The 18,557-nt window shown below is 40.9% G+C and overlaps 2 protein-coding genes and 1 long non-coding RNA gene across 3 annotated transcripts in view; 2 read left to right on the forward strand and 1 right to left on the reverse strand.

Moving 5' to 3' along the window:
• The window catches only part of LOC121349408 (centromere protein P), a 111,715-nt gene extending 103,432 nt beyond the window's left edge, over positions 1-8,283 (reverse strand). The window contains exons 1-5 of the mRNA XM_041459773.1: positions 8,227-8,283; positions 6,891-7,039; positions 6,292-6,449; positions 5,862-5,950; positions 3,076-3,164 (exon numbers count right to left, since the gene is read on the reverse strand). Coding sequence (XP_041315707.1) covers positions 3,076-3,164; positions 5,862-5,950; positions 6,292-6,449; positions 6,891-7,027 — 473 coding nt within the window. The 5' untranslated portion in view covers positions 7,028-7,039; positions 8,227-8,283. The remainder of the gene's footprint in view (positions 1-3,075; positions 3,165-5,861; positions 5,951-6,291; positions 6,450-6,890; positions 7,040-8,226) is intronic.
• A 739-nt stretch (positions 8,284-9,022) lies between these two features.
• Positions 9,023-16,921, forward strand: NOL8 (nucleolar protein 8). Its single transcript, XM_041462807.1, has 12 exons — positions 9,023-9,046; positions 9,407-9,589; positions 9,731-9,793; positions 10,595-10,673; positions 10,964-11,111; positions 12,306-12,374; positions 12,687-14,570; positions 14,853-14,969; positions 15,300-15,419; positions 15,746-15,830; positions 16,185-16,329; positions 16,834-16,921. The coding sequence occupies exons 2-12, from the start codon at positions 9,451-9,453 to the stop codon at positions 16,919-16,921; spliced, it is 2,937 nt and encodes a 978-aa protein (XP_041318741.1). The 5' UTR covers positions 9,023-9,046; positions 9,407-9,450.
• Positions 16,922-17,396: 475 nt separating this feature from the next.
• LOC121352348 lies at positions 17,397-18,521 on the forward strand. Its single transcript, XR_005954917.1, has 2 exons — positions 17,397-18,139; positions 18,454-18,521. It is a non-coding gene; the product is annotated as an uncharacterized LOC121352348 (long non-coding RNA).
• Positions 18,522-18,557: the final 36 nt, after the last annotated feature.

Consider the following 18,557-nt stretch of genomic DNA (forward strand, 5'->3'; position numbering starts at 1 on the left):
ATAGATCATCAACAGAAAGAAAAAGTTTTGGGTAGAAGCTCAAAGAAGCAGTTTCAAATGTAGAAGTTAGTCAATCAATAGATCTGAGGATGTACTTTTCTCACATAGCACTGGCTAAATTCAAGATAGAAAACTGAACTCAGTGTTTAGAAAGGGGGAATATGTTGGCAAAAACAGCTGTATGTAAATCCATATTGGCAAAAAAGTAAGAGACAGCATAAGAGCACCAGTTCAGTGAACTCTCACAGCATCAAATCTACCCATAAACACTAATTCCTAATTAGCCCAAATTAGCCTAGTTCCTCCTGCTGAAGTCAACTACACCAAAAGCTAAAATACCAAGGAAACATGGTATAAAATAACAAGGTAGTAAGAGAGTGGATGATAAAATTAAAGTATTTTTTTTTATTTTGAAAGAATTTAGCATTACAAAAATCCACTTGGAGCAGAAAATACCTGTCTCCAATGCCAGCATCCATGTTACAGAGAAGTCATCCAAAACCAGCTAAAAGGCTATTCAGGCAGAGGGTAACTCTGTCACATTAAAATCATGGGCTCTTCATCCAAACACCCTTTCACAAAATATCAACAAAACACAGAAGCATATAGGAAATTTAACTGTTGTAAGAGTACCTAAGCCTCCTTTAACCTGTTCCTTTATGTATTTTAAGGGAGAAAATCTATTTTAACTCACTGCAGAATGCAAGACTTCCTACATCAGCATAGAAAACCAAAGCATGACTCAAAGCTGGGGGGAGAATTCCTGCTTCCCTTCATTTCCAAGGGACTTTTTGCCCATGCAGCATTTAAAATAAGGCATATTTCCTAAATCCTGCACTCTGACTTATGGATTCCATCTAGTTAATAAAAAGTAAGAGCAATTTTCATACTGCTTAAAATCTCTTTTGCCTAAGTAACCCATGCAAAGATGAACTCTCCCAACAATTAATGGGGTGTCAAGAGTTTTTTTAGCTGTTGTGGTTCTCAACACTAGTAAAGTATAACATAAGTGATAAGTGGTCCAAAGGGGACGCACGTGAAATCCAAAAAAAGACAACAAAATATTGTGATTCCATTTGCATACATCTGTTATTGTCACAAAATAATTAAGAAATTATATAAAAATATATCCACTTGTAAAAAATGTACAATTCTTATACAGAGATGTACCATTTACATATTACAGCAGTACCTGCAGACTGCTGAATTTTGCTTCATTTAAAAATATGTTGTTCAAGTGTTCCATCATTCCCCTATTTTCTTCCAAAGCAGGAACTGAATGCCAGGTTTTTAACTCTGCTGTTCTTAAAGACCTTTTTCTGACACGTATTATGAAAAAAAAACATAGCCAAAAAAATTAGAAAACTGGGCAGGAAAAAATCCCAGCCAGGAGACAAAACAGAACACAACTAGACAATGGATTTGGCAAGACTGGACCAAGGAAGCAAGAGAAGAAAACAAACTGGTAGGGAGGCTGAAAATGAACAAAACAGCAGGAAACCAGATTCAGCTGGTCAGGAATGGAGGGAAAAGAAGGGAAGAGGTAGGAATCTTAGGAGCAGATTAAAGAACAAAGGGCAAGTTGGGAAAAGTCTGAAACTGGACATGAGGGGATTGCAACTTGGAAAAAGAAATGAGGAGCAGCCCAACAAGGGGATTGAGAAAACAGGCCCTGAAGGGAGATCACAACTCAATGGAACAGGGCGTGCTCTCAAACAGGCACTGCCAGCATCAGCCATGGACTCACTGCCTCACACTGGCAGCACACACTGTGGCCAGGACAAAGCACACAGGAAAAGTGAAATTTGAAGGTGTTATGGGGGACAAGTTTGGGTTGTTCCCCACCCCCAAAAGTATTTTTCAATCTATTGATCCCATTGATCCTCTTGGCCATATGGCTGCAAAGGTATCTGCAGACACAAGGCCAACAGGTGGCACAGGCAAAGGGAGGTCAGGAGAAAACACTGCTTGCTTTGTTGACATCTTCTATCATTCAGGAAAACTTGTGCTTATTTGTGAGTACTGGCACAAGGTGAAAAAGGACAAGAGAGCAGTGCTGCAGCCAGGATGAAATAAAGTCTGCCACTGCTTCAACACCTTTCTTTCCAGTGTGACTATTAAGTTCCAATACATTCTGCTGTCACAATACTCATGACTAAAACAGGGCAATTTCCTCTTGTAAATCCCACTTCTTGAGAGCAGTCAACTGTTCTTCCCAGTTTCACCACAAGCTTTAGTAGATTTATAGGGAAATCTCAAAACCTTTAAGTAAAATAGTTTTCAGTAGAGACTACTGAAGCCAGAAGTAACTCAATAGACCTCTCTCTTCACCCATATGTTGGCCCTTTCTCTCCCTCTCCCACCTAAAAATAATAAAAAACAAAATAATTAAATCAATGACTCAGTGATAATGGATTTGTTCTCAGAACAGCTTGCTAGCAGAATTCAGGAGAATGCTGCAGACAAATAATTTGATCATTTACTCATCATGTTACCACAAGAAGTTGGCAATATCCAGAAAATAATTAAAAACAGCATTAATTCATACATTTTAGTATGCTAATTTTCTTAAGCCACTGCACAAACACACTACTCCATGTTTTTAAATTGTATTTTTTTAAGGTATCAGTGAAATAAATCCTGTTGCCAATAAGAAAAATAGAATTGAGAGCTGAGAATCAGAAAGAGGCAAATACTAGAGAGGGGTTCTGGATGTGCACCTTAGGCATTACCCACACTGCAGCTCACATACACACCTGAAGAACAATTATATTAATTAAAATGTAATAGCTGAGATTATCATGTTTCTTTTCTCTTCAAACAGCTAAAACACACTATAATCCAAAACCTGGCCCTGTTTAACATGAATTTGTAATGGTCCTTGTAGATCTTAAAAATCACATGCCTTTCATCTTCTCTCCAGGATACAATAAGGGATGGGAAGTGTTTAGGCTGCGCTAAGGACACATCTCATAAAGACACAGGCTGCCAGCAATTCACATGAAAACTCAGTACTGCATTTAGTATCCCATATCCCACACAACAACTTGCCTTGAGCAAAACATTCCATCTTACCGTGACACAAACTTGCTCACATTTGAATCTTCTCTGGATTCCATTATAATGCTGAGATCACTAACAACAGCAGACACTTTCTCATTGTTCTAGATTGGAGAAGTAATAATGAAATATTTTAGAAATTGCTCCAGTGAGGAGAAAAATGCGTCTATTTGCATATAAAAATATAGAAAAAAGTAGATATTAATGCTAACTACTGTAAACCTTAAAATAGCATTTTTAAAACTACAGTTTGTGTGTGTGAACAGTTTCTTTCATTTCAAGAATAGCACCATTATCCACACAAGGCTTTTGGATTAACACCTGAGTTTGTCAGCATAGAAAAAATATATATATAAAGGAAGGTTCATTACTTTTCACATCAATCCCACTTCTTTAAGATTCTTCTCATATTCCAACACAACCTTGAGCTGCCACATATACCAGAAAATTCACATATAAGGTTTTATCTGCTAGTTTTGGGCTTTTTTTTTTTTTAATTTTAAACCCTATAATTTGTCTCAAAATATTGTCCTTTTTTACAATCGCTGTTACTCAGAAATATATGTGGGATAATAAAATTATTCTAAGTTAATTAATAAGTTGTTAAAGAATGAGAAAAGGTGGTCAGAGTAGAAATGAAGCCACAAAAGAAGTTAATTCTCTTTTCTATACATTCTTGAGCACACCAAAGTAATGGATTTAATAACAGTGAATGAAAAAGCTTAAAATCATGGTTTGAAGACCACAGGAAATGCCTCACTTTAAACTTCTTATACCAAGTCACCACAAGCAAATGGGAATGGCAAGAGAGCACTACACACACATCTTAGCAGTCCCTGTACTGCTTGGACAGAAGCCCTGCTGACACTGCCATCACTAAAGATGGGAAAAGCACAGCAAGGCACTACAGAGATTAGTGGATGTACTAAATAACATCAGGAAAAATCATTTTAGGCTTAGAGCACAAGGTTCAACAGGGGGATGGAGTTGTGGAGAAGCTGCCAGCAGTCACAAGCTAACATGCCACCTTCTGAAGGGACTGGTTTGCCAATGTGGGGGGTTACTAACATGCTAAAATGCCATTGTGGGGCCAAATAAAAAGATTTAAAAGGAAATTTCTGCGCAAGAAAGAAACTTTTTAAATGATTGCTTTCCCAAAAGGCTTAGACTTGTTTTGGCTGATTTTCAAGCTCACATCCTCTCCTAATACTTAGTACTATGGAGCTGAGTTAACTCTATTGTGACTTCACTACTAGAATAAATACCTACATTTAACAGTGTGAAAAAAATATTCCTGATCTTCTGCTGCATACCAACAGATCTGTTACCTGCTGGGCACTTCCCAAAACCAGCTTTTACTCCTCAGGACAGGTGAAACTGGTTATAATAACTGCACTGCCTTGTCCATGCTAATGTCAGGACAGGTTATTTTGAGTATGATGTACTTTAGCAAACAAAAAAAAAAAAAAACAAAAAACAGCTCAAAATTATACTTTTACAGCTGAAGTGAGGGTTTTTAAGTATATACACCTGGTATTCCCTATCTCATTAGCATTCAAAGTAGCCTAAATTTTAGGCATCAGGCAGCCAAGTGCTGCCGCTCAGTGGTGCAATAGCTTTAAGCACCAAAACCACTGGCAGTAAATTTAACACCCAGTAACCCCTCTGAGCCCCCAAAAGATGTCATCATGCTGCAGGAGATGCAGCTGAGAAACACTCTAAGTTCAGTTTTACACATGCAAATGTAGAGAGGCATCGTGAAGACCACAAGTTTTAAGTCACAAATGGACTTCAGATGTTGCTCATTCAGCTGAACTCTTGCAGTTTCAAAGGATAAAATCCACGTATGGCTACCTAAATATTCAATTCCCAAATCCATAATATGGCTTTTCTAAAGAATAGGAAGGACATCTTTACTGTTCACTCTCAGTCCTATCTCATTAAATTAAAAAAAAAACAGCCACCAAACAACTTTAAAGCTGAGCTGAAAAATCAAGTCTTTGTGATGTTAGAAATACCATTACAAAGTACAACAGTGTTAGAAAAATGTTATTGCAAATTGGGGTAGAAACTGTTTTCCTTTGCTTAGCATCTTGAATTCTGTGCTAAGAATAGAGTCTTATGAAAGAGCTGCATTCCAGAAAATCTGCAGTCTTTGGTGTAACTTGTGGCAGTGCTGCAATGACTACTCACATTAACCAAGCACACACAAATATAACCAAAGGGAAAAAAGCCAAACCCAAACCAACATAGAGAGCTGCTGAAGTTTGTAGTGTTTCAGCTTTTCCTCAGTTTCTTCCAGAGGCATTTGGCATCTTCCAGTTTCCAAAATAAGATATGTGACTATAGAATGTGCTGTGTGGGATGAAACCTGTGCTGGGTCAGGGCCTAGTGGGCACCTGGCAGAGCTGAAGGACACCAAGTGTTCCCAGGGCTTTACCTCAGTATCAGTCTGTAAGAGCATCCTGCAGGGAGCACCTTTTGGGAAGGAAAAGTGATAAAGACTTGGCAGTACTGGGTTAACAGCTGGACTTGATCTTGAAGGTCTTTTCCAATGTAAATAATTCTATGGTAACCACTTCATGGCTCAACACTCAACCTGACTTATCTACTAGCAACTATCTTGCTCAGATGCACACGGAAGTCCTAAGTTGGGTCCAGATGTTAAAAAGCCAAAAGAACACACTGAAACTTAGATGAAACAGTTGAAGGTTTCAGCTGGAAAAGGCAGCAGTGACATTTGCCCATTTGAAGTTTTGTTTGGTAGCTGTTTTTTATTTAAAGCATACATTAACCCTTACCTGCATTTCAAGAAGCTGGAATTCCAGTTGAAAAGACAGGGAGTGACACCTCCCTGATAATCTGTGCTTCTGCACCGTCCTGTTTTGAGCTGTTATAAAATCAAGTTAACAAAGAAATCAATTACACTTCTATTCAATCACTACTGCATTTCTTCCCTTAGTCATATTTAAAGTACCATTCCTCATGTAAAGTTTAACATGCTAAAAAACACCAACAACTGACTCCACTTTCCCCCTATGCAAAGCACAATTGTAGTTCTGCTGCTTTCCCATGAAGGAAAGTACAATATTTACTCAGAAACTATTTTGTCAATGAACCAAATCTTATTGTATTTCAAAGTAATTGTCTTTCTGCTAACAGTGAATTAGAACAGAGATTTGCAGATGAACTGCAACCAGTACGCTCAGTGAAGGGCACAAAACTGCTTACTTTTTTCCACTGTTTTCTTGGAATGACTTGTGAAATGAAACCCAGTAAATTCCATTAAAAATGAGAGATCTGTTTCTAGACTTTCAAGCTGAGCTATCAGGTCTGATGGAGATTCATGTCCCTTGGTTTTTCCCTGAGTTTCTGTTTGGAACGATTTTCTAGAATAGAAAAAAAAAAAACCAAAAGTCAAAAGGGCAAAATGCCCAGACATAACATGTCAGTACAGCAATATCATTAAATAAAAGGCATTAGTAATGGGATCTGATGGTTTTCAGACCCAAAGCAGTTTCCAAGGAGTCAAGTTTCAGTTGGATCACATTGCTGGAAACAGTAAACTATTACATAACTTACATAAACCTTTTCCATTCACTACCAGGTAGACACAGCTTTTATTCCAAGTCTGGAGGTGCAAGAGTCCATTTTGAGAAATGTGCAAAAACATGCAAGTAAGATGCCTTTACTCATATAAGTGACTCATTTTATCCATGGAGTTTCACATTTACTAACATAAGGAAAGTCCTAACGTAGAGGCAAAAGCTTATCCCAAACAATTTTGACAAAGAAATCCTATTAATCTAACAAAAGAAAAAAAGGCATACATTGACTTCAGTATCTCCTCATCAGAAAAGAAGGTGGATTCTTGTCGCATATCTTCATACTCTTCTGTCAACAGCCTAATTTCTTCTTCCAGTGCCTGGATTTCATCTTCATAAGCCTGAAAATCGCCCTCGTCCATTTCTCAGAATCACTGCATAAAACAAAATAAGGATTTTTCTCAGGAACAAACACGGAATCAATTTTTTAAAAACACAAATATAACATTAGGCAATTGTTTCAAGATACAGAGCACTGCCAACCTCCAGAGACAGAAGTTAAACCAGAGATCTAATGCAGTCAAAGGCTTTAAGTACCTTTTTAATTAGTCATTATTTGATCCAGGAGTGCACTCAGCTGTTTTACATTTGCTGTAATAAACAACAAGCTGTTCCACAGGTAAAAACCAACTGCAATCAGATACAAAAGCAGAACCCAGCTTTGATCAATTGACCTAACAACTCACCTGGGCAGACGAGGCACAGCTGCTCCTAACACAATCTGCCTTCAGAGTAAACAGCAGGACACTAATTGCAAACATGTTTCACCAATAATTTAAGAAATAAACCTCAGTTTTTAGGAAAAATAATAATCTGACATTCAGCCTAGCTACAACACATCCAGAAGTGTGTGGAAGATGTATGAGGCTCAAAACTAATGTGCTAATACTTTTGACCAGGAAAACCCAACATTTAGTTTGTGTGTTTTTGAACCACCCTTACTCTATGTAGGGTGGTTTAAAATGTGGGGTGTCTAAAATATTTTAAACCACTCCTACTCTATGTGGTGTGTAAATTCCACACTAACATTGTTCAGTCAAAGGGGACGAGGGGGAAATTGGATTTTATTAGTTTATTTATTAGTTCCTAGGAAGCACTGCCTTTATAACACACATAAGAAAACAACATCAAAAGCACACTTTGCATTAAAAATTCGCTTAGTGAGTAAAGGAAGTATATGCAATTAAATAATCACCCAGTCCTCACCAGATTTTTTTGGACTGGATATGGTGAAGAAAGTCATGGTCACAATAAAGAGTATAGTGTGAAAAAGAAAAACATTACCACAGCCGGAATGTTACCCCAGGTGAGCTGATCCCTCTTTTAACAGCAGTAACAGGAGACATAAACTACTTACAGCTACTTAAACTCAAGGATTTCACTAGGCGGCAGAAGACTCAAAGGCTAATTACGACTTCAAATATTTTATATCTAGAACAAAATACCTACTCTTGAATCAAGTAAAACAAAACCCTAACAACCACTCTCCTCTTATATATCATACGTGTGTATATTTATAAATATTTTGCACTAACAGCACATCTTTCACATTTCTACGTACCTGCCTGTTTACAGCTCCGAGTATTTGACTTTATGCTGCCGCAGGAGGAGCTGGGAGCGTTTGTGAGAACCGAACCGGTGCGTTCCCGTTCCGTGTCCGCTGCTTCCCTGCGGACCTTCCGACCTTCGCAGGGCGATGCTGAAACCGCGACTCGTCCGAGGAGCCGGGGCTGACCGCGCCGAGGCTCGCAGGTGCCCCAGGGGCGGAACGGATGTCCGAGCACCGCAACCGGGAGCCCTGGGAGCCCCGGCAGCCGCGGACACCCGGCCCTGAGAGAGGAGCGGCGGCAGCCGGCGCGGACGGGAGGGCGGCGGGCGGCGCTCAGGGCGCTGAGGGGAAGGGAGCGCTCAGACCCGGCGCGCGCGCCCCGCACTTTTCGAACCGCGCGCCAATCTACGAGCCTGGGCGCTACCACAGCTGCTGCCCGAGCGGGTGGCGCCGGCCGCGCCTAACTTCTCCTCCCTGCCGAACAAGAGAGCTGCTAGGGGATAATTCCCAAGGCCTTTATCATAAATGAAGCAAAAAAAGCCTTGCTTTGTCGGCTGTTCCCTTGTTCGCCTTAATTTTTGCTCACGAGTTCCGGAAAACACCCCCGCTTTTCTTCCTCGTTAGTCACTTTCAAAGCGTCCGCTGTCACAAGACCCAGCCCCCGTGTTCCCACCACTCCTGGCCGGCCGGAAACAGGAACCCAGCAGAGGCGAGCAGCCGATCAGAATCCAGCGGCACCAGGAGGCGGAACCCTTTTTTTCGAGTGAGGGTTGGGAAGAGTTGCGGGGGGGAAGGTAAGGCGGTGGCGCTGTGGGGTTCGCACATGGCGGCGGTGAGGCCGGGCCGGGGGCGGCGGGGCTGGGGGTTCTTCGGCATCTCCCGGGCTGGGCTGGGCTGGGCTTCCGCCGCAGGGAACCCTTGGGTTATGTTGTAAAGAGCCGTTTGCGCTTATTTTCGCCCATACAGTTACACGGTTCAGTGTTTTAAGAAACCCCTGAGCTCTGGTTTCCTGCAGCAGCGCGGGGTTTGCTGTCGCCGCTCTGGAGCAGAGCGTGTTAGCCACTGCAACTCAAAGGAGTGCTCTGCTCACAAGGTGCTTCGTGGCTTTTTAACGCGCTGGTTTGTCCGTGATTCGTTTTTCTAATCACGTTACTTTCCGTGAGTGTCAGTGAACTGTTTTGTGTCCTTGCAGAGGAACAGAGTGTGTGTTCTGGTGTGACCCCTCGGCTTGGCAGCATGGAGAAGGAACAGGTTTCCAAACGTCTCTATGTGGGAGGGCTCGGCCATACGGTTTCCAGGGCTGAGCTGGAAGAAAGATTTGGCAAGTTTGGGCGTGTATTGGACACAGAGATTATTACCAGGAAAGATGATCAGGGTAATGGTTTTCTTTCATCTTTTAAAAGTTATTTACTTTTCTCTTTGGAGTGTGAAATGGAATTTTTGCTTTAGAGACACTTCAGTTTTAAAAGAAATGCTGAAACTATATAAAATTAACTTAATGTTTGTCATTGATCAGGGAATCCTGTGAAAACTTTTGCTTACATCAGTGTCAACATTTCTGATGCAGATCTGAAAAAGTGTAAGTACTTTTTTGGTTTTTTGGTTTTTTTTTTTTTTTTTTTTTGCTTAGTTATGCTTTTGGGCCAAGTTGCATTGCTGATAGCTCATCTCATGTTGTCACATCCAGCTGTGGTCACGACAGAGACTCTTTCATTTTCTTGTCAGGTTGATTTTATTTTCTTTAAGCTGCAGTTTTGTGGAAGCTGCTTTGCTGAAGCTTTCAGAAATTGCTGTGAGCAGATTGAAAAGATTCCTTGTGACTGAAGTAGGTGATTTGTGAGTTTCAGAGACTCAGAGAATGGCCTGCCTTGGAAGGGACCTTAATGATCATCTCATTGCACCCCCTGCCATGGCAGGGACTCCTTGCACTGTCCCAGGCTGCTCCAAGCCCTGTCCATCCTGGCCTGGGACACTTCCAGGGATGGGACAGCCACAGCTGCTCTGGGAGCCGTGTTTGTTTGTTCTAAGCCTTTTATGCTTCATGTGCTTTCATCAGACCTATAAAACACTGAAACTGATTTCTGTGAGAGGACACCCAGAGGAAGAGCTGATGTAAAGCTTCTGTTGCAGTGTGCCCCTGGGTCTGGGGAATGCTGCCATTAGGCACTTTTGAAGGGAGAACTTCAGTTTGGGATGTAAACCTGCTGGGTTAAGGTTTGGATATTGGCCCTTTCAGATACAGCCCTAACCCAGGTGAGCAGTCAGGTGTAAGGTCATGCTCAGGGAACCTCAGGCTGCCATAGAAGGAGTTCTAGTGAAGTCTGTGATGGGCTGTTGTTTTTTATGTAGAAAATACTCATTTCTCATCTTTGTTTTGCAGGCATGTCAGTTTTAAATAAAACAAAATGGAAAGGTGGGACACTGCAAATTGAGTTGGCCAAAGAAAGCTTTTTGCACAGGTAGAGATCAATCTTTTCAAATGTATGTTGTTGCTAAAACTGCCTTTTTTCTGCTTATCTGATAATGTTATGGCTGTACTTTCATCTTGTACACTCTTACTGTTTCAGTTTTGATAGACTCTCTGGGCTGTTGGCTTACCTTTGATGCTGTAACACATTTTGCATCATTATTCCCTCAGAGGTGATGGTGTTAATTCCCTGAGTAGTGAGTGGCTGCTGTTCTGTGGGAGGGGATCACTGCAGCTCCAATTCTGCACCTTTTTCCATGGGTCATATGCTTTCTGGTACAGGCTGGCCATGGAGAGGGAGGAAGCAAAGCTGCAGAAAGAAAAACCACAGAGAAATGACCAAATGTGTCTGTTGGAATCACTGAAAAAAAAGGGAGTTGTGGACTTCCACATGAGAGCAGTACCAGGTACAGAGGTGCCAGATCATAAGGTATGGTGGGGTAGATGTAGAAGTGTTTTATTCTGTTATGATATGTGTTATATTAAAATGCAATATTAAAATTATACTAGAAGAATAGAGACAAAAGATTTATCAGAAGGCTAGAAAGAACAGGAATGGAATGAATAACAAAGGCTTGTGACTCTCAGAGAGTCCGAGCCAGCTGTGATTGGCCATTAATTAGAAACAACCAACATGCACCAATCACAGCTGCACCTGTTGCATTCCACAGCAGCAGACAGTTACTGTTTACATTTCTTTCCTGAAGCTCCTCAGCTAGAATAGGAGAAAAATCCTACCAGAGGATTTTTCATAAAATATCATGGCTACATATAAGAGAAATAAAACAACAAAAAGCAAGCTCATTGCATCTAAATTCATGCCAAATTTATGCTTTGTGTAAAGAAACTACATTATTAAGAGTGACAGTCCAAGCTGTGGAAAGTACTCTGAGGAAATGCCTCGTGTGTAGGCATGGGGAGGGCTCCTGTCATTCTTTGCAATGAAATAATCATGATCATACTGTCCACTCTTGCCATGTGAAATGAGGAAATGCCCTGTTCCTCATTTGTACTGGGAATATGGTTGTGTCACCCTTAAAAGCCTGTAAAGGGATTTATTTCTATGCACCACTTAACTTTTGGTGGCTGGGTTGGGCTTCAGCACAGGATCAGGGTCTGCCCATAATTACAAAAGAAAGAATGAAGTCACCTGACATGCAAATTTAGGCAACAAAGTTTATATTTACTACAAACTTATCAAAACTGTTTGCTAAAGCACAGAATGGTTTTGGAGGAATTTTTAAATTTTTTTTTTGTGGGAAGGGGGAAAAGAGCAAAATAATAGTGAACCTGTCTTTGTAGGTACCACTGTTAATTCATAAACCAGAAACCCTGTGCTAAAAATAGCACTTGTAAAGAAATTTAGTTCTTTATTATCACTCTTTGTTTGTAGGTTGTAGAAATTTTTGGTTGGCTTTGGTTTGTTTTGTTTTTGAGAAGGAGGCTGGCCAAGTTGCATGGTAGGGCTCACTAGAAAGAATAAAGAAAAAAGAATTAATCACATGTGGTCTTTATTAGTGTTTTTGTTATTCACAAATAAAAATTCATTTTGTTCCAGAGTTACTTCTACTCTCTTCTTTTTTTTTTTTTTTTTTTAATGCTGATTATTTTTCTTTTCTTTCAGAAATGGGTTGTTGGAAAATTTGGCAGAGTCTTGCCTATCCTGCACCTCAGGAATCAACAAAAAAATAAAATATCCTTTTCTGATAGTTTGGCCTTGAACACAATTCCCTTCCTTCTTTTGTCATATGGAAAAACAGTTGCTTGACAGTCCTAATTTTTACTCCTCTGTCAAGCTTAATTTACTGAATCCCCCAAGTAAATCCTGCAGTAAGTTTGTGTGACTTGCATAGTTGTTTTACACTGCCCTCAGCTGCTTAAAGGCTTATGGTCACAGCATGAGACAGGATTCTTTGCTGTCTTTTCCTGCAGAATTCAGCCTGTTTGTAAAGCCCTGAGTCTGCTGAAAGAACTGGGGGCTTTCAAATCCTTAACTCAGACTAACCTGGTGAAGTATGACCCCTCAAAGTATTGCCACAACCTGAGGAAGCTGGAGCCAGAGCTGGCCCATGCAGCTCCTGTATCCCAGCTCACCTGGAGCCTGGAAGGGGGAGATGACAGCGTGCCCAGGAAGCGGCCAGGGGAATTCCCTGGCACGAGGAAACCACCGGAGAAACGAAGGCAGCTGGGCAGAGAGGCCCTGAATGGAGCAGCTCTGTCCTCTGAGTGCCCATCAGGTCCCAAACACACAGACTCACCCCAGCTCAGCCACAGAGCAAAACCCAGACCTGGTGAGGAGTTGGAATTGCCTCCAGCAAAGAGACTGGATGGGAAAATATCTAAAAATGCTAATGGAGTTACAGCCAAAAATAATACCAGTGTTTCTGATAGTGACATTGATTCTGAAGAGGAGATCAGAGCAATGGTAAAGAAAGAGACAGAAAGACAGAAAGCTGAAAATGTGGAGACTGAAAATGAGCACTTGGAAATTGTTGGGGATAATTTTGAATTAAAATACAGTAGTCACTGGTCCTTAAACAATTTGGATGCTATGAAGAATGCTATCAAAGGAAGTAACAAAGAGAAAGAGAATGTGGAATGTGATAATGGTTATGATTCAGCAGATACAGATGAAATCATTGCTGAAAGTAAAACTCCAGAAGACTCTAAACAGGGGAAGGTGGAAAATAAAGAAGTATTAGCTAAAAAAAAAAGTGGTGTGGTAAATGGCTCCTCACTGAAACCTCGCAGTTTAAAAGAAGAACGCATTGAAAGAAAAGAGAAAATCAAGAAATCCAGAATGGCTGCCTTGCAGAGTACAGCAGCCAGCAGTACAACAGAGACGTGTGATAGTGACAGCTCTTCTTCAGAGTCTGAGAAAGGAGAGTCTGAAATCAGCTCTGATTATGAGTCTATGATGCAAAACTGTTACCGCTTAGACCTTACCCTGGATGACTTAAAAGCATTGGCTACAGAAAACACTGGGACACCTGCAGAGTGGTCAGGCAGTGAACAGAGTCCTTGTCAGTCCAGTGTTGAAGATAATCCCAAGGATAATACTGTAAATAAATCAAAACCACCTAAATTTCACCCTGCAGTTAAAAAAAAAACCATCTGTCCCGAAGATGTGCTGGCTGATATTCTAGCAGGGGAGGAGGATGCTGTTGAGGAAAGCTCCAAGGGACAGAATAATTCACATTTGAAATATCAGCCCTTCAGAGGAATGGGGTCCCTTTGTGTAAAAGAGTTAAGTAAGGACAGCACTGGCTTAAAGAAGAAGTCTGTAGAAAGCTTGGGAGTTGAAGCTTGTACATCTTATTTTGGGGAGGAGTCGTCTAAAAATCAGCCAAAGAACCATCCCTTGTGTTCACTTGAAGTCAGCAACAAAAAGAGACACAAAATGCCTTTTGAACAGCATGAGGAGCTGTCAGCTGCTGCCTCCTCAGCAGGTCAGAGACTTCAGCCTGGTTCCAGGCCTCATTTGCAAGGGAAGAACAAAGGTGTGAGTTCTCTACAAGACCAAAATTTGGAGCACAGAGCTGCTGCTGCTAGTACTGATCATGGTGATGGGAGCAGTGGCACGGACAGTGATGCTGCAGGGGCCCAGGAGCACGTTAAACAGCAGCTGAAGAGCCCAAAACTGCTTTCCAAAACATTAAAGAGGAATACGAGCAAAAAAACCCCAGAATATGAAGGTAATAAAGGTGGGAATGGGAACACAAGCCTTCTGGAAGATAAGGAGCTTTGTCTTCGAGCTGCTGCCTCAAAGGAGCCCAGTACAATAGAGAAACAGCTCCAGGACAACCAGAGGAGACTGGCAGCTCTGGAAGAGAGACAGAGAGAGAGGGAATTACAGAAGAAACTCATTCAAGGAGCCCTTTCAAATCTGGTAATTACAACTTCTACTTGAATAGTACACAATACAAGGAAGAGGGTAATTAATACATGTGGAATAAAATGTTTTAAAATCATAATCTGGAATCTCTAATGACATTGCCAGTTTTATTTTCAGAGTATGCAAAATGCTGCATACCTCCTCTCTGGAATACCAGTAGAGTTGCAAGAGGAATAGCAGGTTCCTCTTTTTGTGTCATGAAAACATCTTTCAGATAGTCGTGTCTGAGCACAGCAGGTACTGGATGTGTTTGACTGACAGTTGACTCTTCCCTAGGACAGGCAGCCAGCAGGACAGCACAAACACATCATATTCGATTCCGATGTGGAAGACAAAGCTGAAGTGGATGAGATGTTGAAAAAGGATGCAAGTCTGGGAAATGGGCATGGAGAAGTAAGTGTTACTGGGAAAAAAATCAGTATGACATAATCAGAAAGTTGAATTTTTATACCAAACTATCTCATATTGTAACACCTGAGTTTTCCTTTGCATGGGTATTTTGCCTGTGGTAAAACTGAATAGTCGTAACTGTAAAGCAGAATTGTACAAGGTGTGTGGACAAGGTAAGATTTGAAGCACATGGATCAGGAAGGGAGCTGGTTGTGCAAGAAATCTGCTTTTTCAGCTAAACTGGAGAGCACATGAACAAAGTTGGTACTGTTTTACATCCTCAAACTTATGTGAACAAATGCTTTTCTCTTTTTTTCTGTTGGTGTAACAAAGGATAAGTCAGCTGCCAAACCTTCGGGCAGACTGTTTGAGAGCAGTGAGGATGAGCAAGAGGATACGGATGATGAGCGTTTCAAAATTAAGCCGCAGTTTGAAGGCAAAGCTGGTGAAAAAGTGAGTGAAGCCATTACTGTAATTTAGTTTTCCTCTAGGTCTCCATAGCACCACTTCAGAAGAATATAACCTGTGTCTTTTCATTCTTGCTGAATATGATTTTTATGAACTTAAAACAGAATTCCCTTAAAGAAAGGACATAATGTGTGGTGGGGAGTGGGAGGAGTTTCTCTGACATTGTCATCTTCATAAAAAAAGAAATGGCTGGAAAAGGCATCAAAGGCTAAACATAAAGAGTATGTTGCCATTGTTATAGTAAAAAAAAAAAGTTACTGAATTATTATTTTCTTCTCCAGTGCTTAATAGCGTCTGTTTCATTTGTTCAGCTCCTGCAGATGCAATCTCGCTTTGGCACTGATGAAAGGTTCCGCATGGATGCTCGATTCCTTGAGAGTGACAGTGAGGAAGAAGGTAAAGCTGATCACATTTCCTGGTTACTGGTGGCCATAGAGCCTTCCAACAGCCTTTATTGCTTTACTGGGATCCTGTGTAGAGCATCTGTCAGTGGTAGGGGGGTTGCACAGTTGTGTGATATAATCAGGGAATGGGTTAAATAAGTGCTCTGACTTTTCCATGAAAAAGATGCCTGTGACATTTCTAATGAAGGGTTTCCTACAGTGCAAGGCAGAAAACCTTCAAGTAGCTTCAAGATAAAAGGAAGTGATGGGTTCATAGATGTGAGCTCTTCTAATACTGTCGTAGATGTTATGCATCCCACATTACAGGCTTAGCAGAGTAAATCGAATGTATTTATTTTTCTCTTAGCAGAGACAAACAGCCTGAAGGCAGATGAAGAAGAGGAGCTTGCTGCAGAGAAAAAGAAAAATCTGCAAATACTGGGAAGCCTCCTGAATATCAACCTGGAGCAGCCCAAGCCAAATAAAACAGTCACAAGTGTGAAGAAATTCAAGTATGAATCATCCACTATCAGTAAAGGAGGTTTAGGAAGGCTTAGGAAGGAAGCTGAAAGACCCTGAAATCTTTGAATTTTGGAAGATGGGCATAAAGGGTTCTTGTGTGTTGTTTTGGGTTTTTTGCTCCTTTGGACTATTTGAATTTATGCAGTGTTTGGTACTAGAAGAAATATATCCACATCTGTATGGATAGCTGTATTTATGTAGCTCCTCAAGTGATTATCAGGTGAAGGTATAAATTCACTGCATAACACACAAGTGAGGGCTATGCTTTATCAGAAAGATCACAATTTCATTAAATCCACTTCTCCTTATATGTTTCCTGACCCAGACACTGACTAGAGGGTGCTTTCTAACTGCCAGTTATATTTTGGATCGATTTAGACATTGTTTGGTAAAGGAACTAATGTGAATCTTGCTCTGACTGTGAAATTTTAAGGTAGCTTTCATTTTGGCATTTAGATTGTACACTGGTGTTTCTTTTCCTTTCTATTTTATAGAGATATTAATGCCCTCCGTTATGATCCAACAAGAGAGGACCACGCAGTTTTTGAAAGGAAACCAAGTGCTACAGAAAAGGAGAGGTAGTATTACAGTTTGCTAACTGCAGTTGTGTTTCTTCCCATGGAAAAATGGTTATAGCAACAGATGGAGTTTCAAACTATGTAGATTGACCTGATTCTAATTTAGTTCTCTCTCTGGTTGCTAAAATCAAGATATAATAGAAGTTGTGACATCTAAAACCAGCATGTACTGTCATCTTTCTTTCTAGTCCATCTGTTTGCTGTATTCCATTTTCTGTCCTCAATGAAGGTCAGAAAGGTCAATTCAGGGACCTTGAGATTTGCAGGTCTGTGAGAAAAGCTTAAGAAATCTGTGCTAAAGATGGATCAGATCAAGAAATCTGTGCTACCTTGATTTCTGTGTAACCATGTATTCAGTGACAAGTTCTATTATGATATTGCTGCTGATTTGAAAGACTTGTTTGGACCTTCAAAGAACAAAGCGGAAAAGACTGTGGCAATACCCTGGGACAAAGAGGATGCACAGGACTCTGCCCCAGATTTTTCTATTTCTTTCCCTTTTAAAATTTTTCTGGAATTCAGTGATGAGGAAAAAATGCTGCCTAGTTAGGAATGTTTTCTAGTCAAAATTTACCACCCTTACTTGTGGCAAAAATAGTGGTATTATCCCCTGAGCAAGTCCTGGTAAAATAAAGGTCAAGCGATCTCTGGCTTTCTTTTCTTTCAGATAATTGGCTAATGAGAATCTGGACCTTTAAAGCTCATGAAAAAAAAATAGTCACTTGACAGGTTTCCTAGACAGTTTGGTTCCTTACAGGCATATCTTAGTGACTTGCAATCTCCCAGCCTGTCTGATTTACAGGCTGTGTTGAAAGGGAGAGCTCAGTCCTCAGCAGGCCTCAGTGCTGGGGGAAGATGTGGGGTCCTGGTGCTGAGCCAGGAATGGACCGGCTGCTATTTCACTGCAATTGAGATTGCAGCATGTTGAGGAGAACTGCTGCTGCCTGTCATTGTTCTTAGTACCCCAGGCTGCAGTAGGGAACATTTCTGTGGGAGCCAAGGTGTGGCGGGGGGCAGGAGATCGGGAAGGATGTGAAGAATTGATTTCTGACTTTATTACTGTGTTGTTCACGATTGTTAGAAGCAGCAGCACAATCAGAAGTGTTTAACCCTATTAACTGGTTGTTTGTTTTGTGCAGCGGAGCCAAAGTTATTTTGTAGATTACTAGAGTTCAGTGAAGAGAAAGAGGGTTAGGAAGACAGACGTAGATTATTGCTTGAGGTGAGTATGGAACGTCTGTTCCCTGGTAGCTCTAGGCGAAAGCTGAGCATGGGGTGGGAATGCAGGTATGCATGTGCATGCAAAATTAATTTGGGACCTCAAGAAGAGCTTGAAACTTTGCAAATACCAGGGAACAAATGGTTTTTAGTGTACCAGTGTGTATAACACCCTGTTGTATTATCCAGTCAGGTAAACCACTACATCTCTGTATGTTACAGGAGCAGCTGCTTAACTACATGTACAGTATATATTTAAGAGATACAGTAAATTTGGAGACATCTCCTAATACTATGTTGGATATTCACTGTTTTCAGGAATGCAGGAAGAAGCACAAGGATGCCAGAAGAAAAGTAAAAGCAAAACAATAAAGTTTCACTCCAAGCTTTTTGTTTTTGTTCCTTGAAGGAGCTGCCAAACA

Source organism: Pyrgilauda ruficollis, unplaced genomic scaffold (assembly GCF_017590135.1).
Source record: "Pyrgilauda ruficollis isolate IOZ18807 unplaced genomic scaffold, ASM1759013v1 scaffold10, whole genome shotgun sequence".
Classification (NCBI taxonomy): Eukaryota; Metazoa; Chordata; class Aves; order Passeriformes; family Passeridae; genus Pyrgilauda; species Pyrgilauda ruficollis.